The sequence below is a fragment of the Colletotrichum scovillei genome (assembly GCF_011075155.1).
Source record: "Colletotrichum scovillei strain TJNH1 chromosome Unknown Contig00007, whole genome shotgun sequence".
Classification (NCBI taxonomy): domain Eukaryota; kingdom Fungi; phylum Ascomycota; class Sordariomycetes; order Glomerellales; family Glomerellaceae; genus Colletotrichum; species Colletotrichum scovillei.
Window position 1 is genome coordinate 3,137,882 of NW_023336265.1, and position 10,895 is coordinate 3,148,776.

The 10,895-nt window shown below is 48.1% G+C and overlaps 3 protein-coding genes across 3 annotated transcripts; 1 reads left to right on the forward strand and 2 right to left on the reverse strand.

Moving 5' to 3' along the window:
- Positions 1–1,765: 1,765 nt before the first annotated feature.
- On the reverse strand, positions 1,766–3,081 carry HER10_EVM0008810 (uncharacterized protein; the record flags this gene model as incomplete). The annotated part of the gene is made up of 5 exons (XM_035478319.1): positions 1,766–2,213; positions 2,266–2,651; positions 2,700–2,767; positions 2,841–2,882; positions 2,916–3,081. 5 exons carry the CDS (start codon positions 3,079–3,081, stop codon positions 1,766–1,768), a joined length of 1,110 nt encoding a protein of 369 aa, XP_035331688.1.
- Positions 3,082–3,969: 888 nt separating this feature from the next.
- Positions 3,970–5,394, forward strand: HER10_EVM0006847 (uncharacterized protein; the record flags this gene model as incomplete). Its single annotated transcript, XM_035476420.1, has 1 exon — positions 3,970–5,394. The coding sequence occupies one exon, from the start codon at positions 3,970–3,972 to the stop codon at positions 5,392–5,394; it is 1,425 nt and encodes a 474-aa protein (XP_035331555.1).
- A 4,045-nt stretch (positions 5,395–9,439) lies between these two features.
- On the reverse strand, positions 9,440–10,895 carry HER10_EVM0008049 (FAD binding domain protein; the record flags this gene model as incomplete). The annotated part of the gene is made up of 3 exons (XM_035477585.1): positions 9,440–10,384; positions 10,503–10,597; positions 10,649–10,895. 3 exons carry the CDS (start codon positions 10,893–10,895, stop codon positions 9,440–9,442), a joined length of 1,287 nt encoding a protein of 428 aa, XP_035331638.1.

A 10,895-nucleotide genomic window follows, 5' to 3' on the forward strand; every position in this document is an offset into this window, starting at 1 on the left:
TGCGTGACAGCATCGAAGCAGCTGCGACACTTGATTCTGCTCTCTCAAAGGTCCTCATTGTTAGTCGGATGTAGACATGAAACCGAGGTACCTACGCAAGTTGGAGATGAGGAGGAATCCCTCGAGTTCCATTTATCGTCAGGTCAAGGCACACCTCGGTCGACTTAGGCCGAAGGCCAAGACAAGACATAGTTTGCCCAGCCTTGGTAAACGCCACCAAATATTGATTCCACCACTCATGTAGGCTTCCCTGAGGGCTAAGGTATGTGGCAAACACACTCAAGTCTCAAAGGAAGAGCATCTGGGGTTTTGGAGGTTTACCTACCAGAATCGAAAGACTGTGTGTGGTTGCTGCTTCAATTCTGAAAGTGTGTTTACTTTGGTAAGCCTGAAATTGTCTACTTCAAAAACCTCTACGCCATCTCACATCTTTTATTTCCCATCGAGTGCCTTGGGAACTCAGGAAGCAGCCCGCGTCATCGAAACAGAACCAAAGAACATGAAGGTGACCGCCTTTTGGTTAAGGATACTAAGTTCAGACTTGTAATTATTCGATCCTGGAGATGATTGTGGAGATGTCTAGTGTGGCTGATCAAAAAGCAAAGAATCAAGTAGGAGCCATCTATGCAGAAAGTGGCTTGATTCTTTCGAGCAAGGGGCAGTAACGCGCAGAGTTACGGGTAGCGCTGGGAGATGACCTACTTACTCAAAAGACTGACTGCTGAATCAAGGCCCCGTCAAGAATCAACGAAAAACTCAACAAAGGAGCCAATCAGTACAGAGTCGGAATCAAGATTGTGAGGCGAATGTTGATTGCTTTCTTTTTAGTACTTAACTAGGTATGCAACTGATTTGTGTTGCAAAGCAGACTTCCAGCATATGCCATGTCGAAACTGTTTCAGATCCAAACACACAACATATCATTTCGACCCAACTCCAGGCCGATGGTCTATTCTGCTGTCCCACGGAAAGCCCCCTTCTGACAGTTCACTTCTCTTCTTTCCCGTTGATATGACCACCACGCACGAGTGCTCCGTTGCGTTAAGGCTGATTAAATGGTAGATACCACGAGCCAGATGTTTAGTAACCTGCGCCACGATATGGTGAACGTCTTCATTGGTTCCAGCGCGTAGTATGTGAAAATCCGAATCGCCGTTCATGTTAACGTAGATTATGTCAACCTTGCTAATGTCGATGTACCCTGTGGTCTCGTTCGGCCATCTAATCGTGTCGGAATGGATCGAAAGGTTGACAGAGTATAATACTGGAGTGGTCATTGAAATTGGTTCCGGCGCTGCTTCAGGCTGAGAGTCCTCCTTGTCCCACGGAAAACCATCTTCCGATAATTCGCTCCGCGTCTTGCCCGTTGACATGACCACCACGCACGAGTACTCCGTAATATTGAGGCTGATCAGTTGATAAAGACCGCGGATTACGTGCCTATGTACCTGCCGTAAGACAGGAATGTGTCCGTCGGTGCCGATGCACAGGTTGCGAAAATCTGAGTCGCCGATCGTGTATGTGTTAATGAAGTCAACATTAACTTTGCTGATATTTGCCTGCTCGACAGTTTGATGCGGGGTCGGCCAAGAAGCCGGGTTAGTTGAGGGGTCAACCGAATAATCAGCTGGAGTTGCCATGTCGAGCGGGGGTGGTAATTCAGTCCAAAAAGATGTTTCCTCGTTGGGGGTTTCCGGAGATGCAGTTTCGAATGGATTGAGGGAGAAAATATGCCGATGTTGCACTTTTAAACGCGTCGTTTGTCTTAGTAAGGCAGTGACGTGTTGACCATATCAGAGTTTTGGTCACAGCTGACTTGGTCTCGCGAGTCTTGACTGGTCAGCCGTACATGGATATGGCATCCAAATTCACTGTCAGTTCCGCTATGTACACTTCCACTACCTCCGCCACCAATTGCCCGACTCTGTAAGGCAACTTCGTCATCCAACCTCAATCTGGGTTTCGTACTCCGAGGTCCACCTCTCGAACCCAGTGGGTAAGCTGAATCTTTGCCATCCGAACCGCTGGAGTGCACGTGTTTTCCTCGCAAAGCCCTGAGCAATGGTTTGAAACTAGGAAGGCAAGCAGAAAATATGCCCACAGAAGGTTCAACAGATGACCATATGGCTACAGGACCCATCATCCATGTTACGTCTGTTGCCGTCGAAAAGACGTTGAGGTAGTGGACGCGAACAGCACTAGCGATACAGACGCTGGCGAGTGAGTCAGTGAAGTATACCCAAGACTGCTTTGCTGATAACTTACAAGCCTCCTAAGCCGAGAATGCCACAAACTGCAATCTTCTTGTCCTTTCTCATTTGGAGTTTGAGGATCTCGGGTACAGGAATGACCAGAAGTATCACATCTGTGATGAGATTGATAATGGCCAGGATAAAGAAGAAGCGACCGACGTTTATACACGTACCGGTAGTGCCCTTGAATTGAGTCCAGTAGTGTGAAAGAGGACTACAACAGACCCCCATCGTGATCATGAAGTAGACAGGGTATGAACCGACGAGAAAGGCACCTGTCCAAATCGAAAACCGAAAGGAGAGCATGTTTCCCATGAAGACACGCCAGTAGAATAGGAGAATCGAGATCTTGGTGGTGAGCACCGCGGTGCAGAAAACAAAGCTATAGATATATAGCAGCTACAATTGTTAGGACGCAGTTGAGATCGAGCTAGTCTTAACACTTACCTTTGAAGTCTGAACGAGATCATCAACGCTAAGGGCCCAAACGTGGCGACCAGCCCCAGCTTGACCGACTGCAGTTCGTCATTATCCTTCAGAGCTCAGTAGCATCGGTGTAGTGTCTCTCTGAAGACTCTTTGAACCTACTGGCTATAACCATTCCGGCCGTCGCGGCCACGAACAATAAGGCTACGACAATGGCGTAATCATCGAGGCTGAGACCCGGACCATACTTGCCACGGGCGATCAGACGGCCGGCAACAGAAAAGGTGGCAATTGAGAGAAGGATGATAACAATAGCATTATTTTTGGTGGCTTGGTTCTCCGTAAGGTCAATACCTTCAGGCGGTGACCCGAACGCGGCTTTGATGAGGGGATCTAACGCCATGGTAAACCATCGATGTGTTTGAGGAAACAGAAGTGCGCTCCCGAGACGGAGAGTTCAAGAACACTTTATCACCAAAGCTGCAGACGAAGAGAAAAGAAAAACAAGCGACTTCACACAGGATTCACGGGAATTGAGGTGTTGGAATTCAGCCCTTGGAACAAGCCAGAGCCCTAGTAAAATGCCTCGTATCTGAACATGGGAATGCTTGGAGATTACAGTCACCACGGTCCGCAGATAGACTGACCCCTGAGCCATTTCTGTTATTCCCTCCCCTTGTACATCGATGATCATAAGATTGGTAAACAGAATCAGTTGTTCCCCGGTGGTTTGCTTCGGAATACAATCCGCGAAAGGAAAGCAAGTCGTTGAAGTTCCGCCATCCAGCCCGGCCAACATCAACCAAGGGAGAGCCCTCATAGGCTGAACGCTACATGCAACGGAGGGTTTTACTTAAGAGGTACATGTGGATACGAATCAACGGGACTTTCGTGGTTAGGTTAAGCAAGTTTGTTGAACCAACGTCGCGCAGTGGAGAAAGGCCATCGGCTACACGCAACTGCAGGCATCATTTGAGTTGCATGCGTGGGTCCAAACCAACGGAAGTTTGCTCAAAGTCCCAACCAACAATGTGCAGTAATAACAGATGATGTTTGTCTGTTCAACCCCCTCGAAGTCACACCAGGACTACCTAGGTGGGACTATGCAAGGGTTAATTGGCTTGGTAGTGGATTCGCAAAAGTCCTCTGTCGCCTCGACAAATATTTATATTGGTCAAAGAGCATTTTTGATTATTGCTTTCATGTCGAGCTTTCACATAAAATATCACATGTCCTGACATAGAAGATTGTCTGTGTCTAACAAAAAACACGAACGAACGTTCTCGAAGCGATGGGATCTGTTCCAGATAGACACATCCTCTCGGGGATTCCGCAACTCACCCCTCTTGAGCAGATCAGCCCCAGGGGGTGGGTGCGCTATCTCTTTCCCTTCAGACTTTCGGAGAACTACGACCCTCAAGTCATCGCCAGGATTCTTCGTCAGAGTCTTTCGGCTACCAAGGAGCGTTTTCCAACATTGGCCTGCGAGGCTTTGCCAGACCCTGAAGCCAGACAAGCCAACGCTATCAAACTCCAAGCAATTACCGACAACGATATCGAGCCCGTCATCATCAATGATTTACGTCATTCAGAAATTTTCAAACCTTCTTTTGAAGAACTTGAGGCCGAACACTTCCCGGTTTCCAGCTTCCCAGCTGAAACCTTCACCCGCTGCGCCATTTGGCCTGCCCCTGGGGAACGCATACCTATCACCACTGTCCAAGCTAACTTCATTCGAGGCGGCTTGATTCTCAACTGGAACCTGTTTCATCTCGTAGGTGACGGGCAAGCATTCTACAACTGGATTCGAGTGTGGGCCGAGGAAACTCGCCGGGCTCAAGGTCTCGAGATATCGGACCCGATTTGCTATGAAGATCACATCTACATGGACCGTCAAATTGCGCAATGTATCCCTCAAGCACTTCCAAATGACATGGCTGGACGTATCGAAGACCATCCCGAGTACACCATCGTCACCGACCCCGCGACTCAGCTGGCCAAGATTGCGACAACGGATGGACATATCGGGCAAATCTTCTATCTATCCCCAGAATCGTTGAAGAGATTGAAGAAGGACGCTCAGCCTCAAACAGACGACGGGTCCTATGTATCAACCAACGATGCCCTCTCGGCTTTGATCTGGCGGAGCATAATGGCAGCACAGTTTGACGCCGTCCAGCTGGACGGCAGCGAGAAATCTGTATTCAACATTGCCATCGACGGTCGAAGACGAAGTCAACCGTTGATCCACCCGGAAGCTATGGGCAGTTTCCTCGGCTTCATCCAGGTAGAGCTCCCCATCAAGGAGATTCTCGAGAGCGACAGTCTCGCTGCCTTGTCTTTGCTGATCCGCAGAGCTATCATTACAATGGATACAAAGTTCAGCGGTTCCTTCATCAATGATGTCATTCAGCTTGTCAACAATCAGAACGATCTGGGCGCATTGATCCCAACATCGTTTTTGGACGTACCAGGCCAGAACTGCGCACAGACGTCTTGGGAAAAGTTCAAAATGTACGATCTAGACTGGGGCCACGCTTTGGGAGGTAAAATTGCGGCTATTCGCTCACCTAGCTGCGGTATTTTGAATGGCATGCAGATTATGTACCCTCAACATCCTGATGGAGGGCGTGAGATGTTGGTCGGTATCTATGAAAGTTGCCTAGAGAAGCTTTGCAATGACCCGACTTGGACTAGATATGCAAAGCGTCGATAGAGACATGTTGATGTCATTAGTAGCCGGTTCTTGAGTCGCAATTAAGTAACAATTCGCCGGAAAGGAGAGTAACTCGGAGGATTGGGATACCCAAGAAGACCTCAGTCTTTCTATCTTTCAGACAATTTCACGGAAACAATCTCAAGTGACACGCATGTTTTCGTATAGAGCAATTAAAGAAACAAATATTCCATGTTGCAAAACAAAGATACACATCTTGCGTGCTGATATCCAATGAAGTCCAATTCATTATGGACGAATGATCCTATGGCAGGCTATAGACAGCTTGGCGACGTATGAAGTCAGTACACGCCGACCTTTGATTTTACGTTGATAGCCGAAGCAGAAGCTTGATATAGAACAGAGAAAATTAAAGAAATAACCTGCACCCCGACGTCGACCAGATATAGCTCCTCTCAGCGCATCGTTCGAGCTTTGATCTCGAGGTTCGAGGCTTATCTATTTGCATATATATATCCAGGTCCTGCAGAGGGGTCTTTGCCTGGATCGTACCTAGGTAGACCATCAACTGGAATCACACTGAATTTCTCTATGAGATAGAGCATATTGTTCAACGCACTGCACCCGAGACTATTAGTCCGTCATTAGATCTAAGTGCTCTAGGAGCGCGAAAATTAGACTTACGTATTCCTGTTCTTCTCACTTGGCGTACTAGCGGAAGCGTTCAGATCAAATTTGATGCTGTAAAGCCTGTTCCGATCATCGAATTCCGCTTGTGGCTCAGAAGGTGGGAAGATCTGCTTGTATTCGTCCAGGTATTGCTGACCAAGATTCTGTGAACCATAGCGTCGCCACATTCCGAGGTCTAGTTCATTGTGCCCGTAGAAACAACCGACATCAAGGAACATGATTTCATCAGTATTCTTGTCCGTCCCAATGTTGCCTGCCCAAAGATCACCATGAACGAGACGGGGCTCAATGGGATTCAATCCCAGTTGTAGTGGGTCCAACAAGCCTGGCACAACACACTTCAGGAGATGATCGGCAGCTCCAGTTAACTCTGGCCAGGTTCCGTTGGCAGCAGCATCTGTCTCAACAGACTTTTGAACCATTCGAGTGAAGTAAACCCTCCAGCTGGATTCCCAGCCTTCAGGATGTGGTGCAATTCCGTCATATGTAGGTACCCCGAAGCCGAACTTGGCATTCGGGGAGATCTGAGTGTGTAATTGCAACACGCGCCGCACCAATCTAGCGGGACTGGGGAGAGCCATTTCCAAGTCATGAAAGTCCTCAATGAGGAAGAAGGTTTCTGGGCAATTGGAAGAGTATTTACCCCAACCCACTGCCTTGGGGGCCATCCCGGGGATGAGAGTGTTGACCAGGCTGAGGGCGGAATATTCGCCTCGGCAGAGGCGCCGACCATTGTCACCCACTGCCAACTGTGCCCAATGTTAATACTTGGGAGTGGCTGTACAAGTGAGTCGAAATTTCGCGAAGATTTCGCACAGCACGATACCTTCAGAAAATAGTGTTTCACCCCTCCATTGAAAAGGGAAATGGCAATCCGCCCTGTCTGAGTGCATGTCGACTGTCCGTAACATTCAGCAGTCAGGATCTTTGACTTAGTGGGCAACACTGGCACGGAAAAGAGTCAGCTTTTCAATGGCTCTACTAGCGAGCTGTGTGTCGTTCGTGGAAGGTTTACCTTCGTATACTGCCAGGTCCAGAGGAAAATATCCTTCAGTATCCGCCAAACTCCCTTGTCTTTGCTGGGTAATCGAAGGAGACATGTCGCAGATACAGAATAAACTGTCTATCTGCGGTGGACACTGCCTGTCCCTGATGCTCGAGGTCCGGACGTAATAAATGAAAGGAAGAAAAAGCGGATGTGTTAGCCCACAAGCCCCAAAACTTGTATGCTCCCCAGGAGAAGATAGAGAATGGTGGAAGTAAGAGAGGATAAACTCGGACATAAAAAGTGAGGAATTCACTGATCTTTAATAGACTTACCCCGCAACCGGTTTTCTCGGCAACCCTCCTCCCCCCCGGTTGAAGGACACCGTATGACAAGTCACTTGCAGACTGTTGGATTTCATTCATGAGCCAACATAACAAAGGGCCGTATGCCCCATTCCAATGTTTGTCCCACGTCACCATAAACTACCTATGCTAACTCAAGTAAAGATCCTTACGAGATAAATTGGTTTGCCTATGCGTAGTTCATAGTGCCGTCCAGTTGCATTGATAGTACTGCCTTACTATGAGTGTGAATGACCGGAGCTGCTAGCTCATCATTATGCTCATTAGGCACATTGCGGACGCTTACATAAGTGGTAGGAAGCGCTTCTACCGATATGAGATAGCACGCCGTCTAGACTTAGCCTTTGCTCCCTGCGTTAGACGGATAAGACGACGAGGTATTGATTCAAGCTTCATACAGCGCAACGGCTGCGCACGCTCAATTTCTTGAGCCAATTATGCAGCCCCTATTGACCGCTACAGTATGATATCCACCACTGCTCGGATCCTCATCGGCGACGCGAAATTTTCAGTGTGTTGGCCACCGTTGGACACCACCTAAGGTATCATATGCCTTGAGGCTGTCCAGGAGCTACGAAGACTGCGAAGCAATTCTAGAACCCCGACTGCATCATAGATGTCGCGTTGGAAAACAATTTTCAAAATGCAAAGAGCCAATATAAATTCTCATGGCCCCGGTAAAGGCCGGGTTAGGCTAGGCTGAGAAAAGATTGTCTTTTAGTTATAGAGACAGGTGGAGGGGCATATTTTAGGGGTATAAGGGAAAAGAAGGTAAATGTTAAGGTGTTGTTTAATATTGCATTATATAGAAGCCCTTATCGTGAAAACACTGACTGACGCGCTTCATATCACCATTCATAGTCGTTGTCTTTGAGGGACAGCGAACTTTGCCAGAGCTATAACCCTTCGAAAAGCTGGGGTCAATGACTAAGGTACTACGAACATCAATTAAGGAACGAAGCCTAGTTCTCCTACTGCACGATAGTAAGCGGTGGTATACGAGGCTTGCTTTGCTTGAATTGTATTCGACATGCTCGATGATATCTCGACACGCCGATTACCGCACTGACTCTTTCTCTGGGAATTATTGTGAGAGGTCATGCGGGACTGTGTAGGCAAGCGTCCCCCTAATCACGTGTGCTAGACGAAGATTGGCCTTCATCAGGTGTGTCAGTAGTCCATTTGTTCTTAATCTCGAGAATGTTTTCTCGTCGGTGACAATATCGAGTTCCTGAAATGGGTTACCCACATTGCGAGGTACCCGTATTATTTGAGAAGCCCCGTTGATATCGGCATTAGATTCCATTAAAGTCACTTAGCGCGAGATCTCATTCCCGTGCTTCACCTTCCTCTCGCGAGCGAGTTTCATGGCCATGACAATCTCGAATGAAAGTATTCTATTGATTTCTCCACTGTTCTTTGGATCACCCCTAGCATCAACAGCATGTGGTAGGTTCTCGTTGAAGGTCTTGATCATGGTATTGATTCGACCGCGATGGTCTTGCTCAGCGTCTGGCACGCGTGAGGAGGCGATCATAGGAACCGCTTGTGGTTTGAAGCAAAACATAATCTCCCAATAAGATTTAGTTGGAGGAGTGCTTCTTCTAAGTCGAGTGATTGGAACTGTTTAGGTTAGGAGGCACAGCAAGAGGCCATCATCAAGAGTATTTATGCACCAGGGTGGAAGGTCTCTTATCGAAGTATGGGAAGCTATCCAGACGTGCAACACCATTACTAAGTATCGCAGCCTCAACTTTTGCAAACAAACACCTACAACTACCTTAGCTGGCCGTGATAAGTATGATCATGTCTATAGGAAGGTCACTGCAGGACACTCATTGAGGGCAAGAGAACCCAATTAGAGCCAAATATGTTATTTACTAGATTTGACTGGACGGAATTCAATGGAAGCTAGTTCTTCCACTGACATACCAAAGTGGGCAGGTAACTGCTACATAATGCCCGTGGGTCTTAATACCCAGCAGATTGGTCTTTGATGTGCCGAGTTCCCCGAATTCGTCACTTCTTCGCACCAACGAGAAGTTTAGGCACCTTCTACTTTCCAACCACCAGGCATCAACTGTGTGAACACGAAACCCGGATCGTACTTGGCGCGGATGTCCTGCATTCTCTGCAGATTGCCGCCGGCATATCCTTGAAAAACGGGCTGGTCCGCGCCGGCGTAGTTCAAGTACAGAAATGGTGAAGAGATGTCGCCCAAGTCAGCTAACTGCGAGGTGACGTTGGCGTCAAAATCCTTGAGAAATGCATCGACTGTGGCGTCACTGGAGGCATCTGTCCATAGGACAGTCTCCTCGACCAAGATGTAAGTTCCTTGGGTAGCGTCCACATTCATAGGATCGCCACCGTTGGCCGCAGACACACTCAGGAAATGTTCCGTAATAGGAACAAAGGCAAGGCTGCCGATGAGATTAGTCACATCAGATAGCTGTGCTTTCATCATGTCGAAAAACACATCGTGAACAATGTCAAGAGCTTGTCGGTTGGCCTTAATAGTGACGACGTGAAAGGAACCCCTCAAACCACGCAACTGACTCCGGCTAGAGTCTGCAAACTGCGTCCAATTGTACATGGAGGGCCGTACAATGAAGGAGGAGTTGATAGGTTGCATCGTCTGCGTGAAGTTATCGAGGGCGGGCGGAGATGCAGTATCGCCGTTGTTGAATAGAATGGAGTAGTAGCCTAATTCTGGAGAGTTTAACGGAATCCACTGGACTCTGGGCTCAATTCCGACGTGCTGGTCATTAGAGCCATCCAGTGCGAAGCTGTAGATGCTGTCCAAGAATTGCGACCTCGAGCTCGAGTCGTACTGATTTTCGCCAACTGCGACCTCGAGGAGACTGAAAGTCTTGAGGTGAAATCCAGTAATGATGGCAAACGAATTACCACCACCATGGAGTGCCCAGAAGAGATCGGAGTAGTCGTTGGAGGATGTAGCCGACACGATATCCCCGTTTGCGAGGACGCACTGGAGAGCAATGGATTGGTTAGCCTACAAGCCTTGAAGCCTTTCAAAATCTAACGCCTATGGTCATTTCCGTAGAAAGATGATTACATGTTGGTGTGAGCTCGAGATGTGAACCTACATCATATTGAACAACGCTGGTAGAAGCCCAGCCGTATTCATTACTGAAGAACGAGATGCCGCCGCCAAGGAGGAACCCGGGGACGCCAACCAGACCTTTCCAAGTTAGTCATACTGGGGCTTAGTAATGATATGAAGCCAACTGACCTGCTCGTCCACCTACAACCGCAAGTTGGTAAGGTTCCAGGAAGCGATAAACATCCGACCAGGTATTTCCTGCGCCAACTTCGATGGTTGCTTGATCTGCCGAAAGGGTCAAGTTGTTCAAATTAGACGTAGATATGAGAACACCAGGTGCATCAATATTTGCAGCGTTGGAAATGGTCATATGGCCACCACCTCTAACTGCGAATTGGGTTTGAGTCCCGTTGAAAATTCCAATGATGTCCGACAT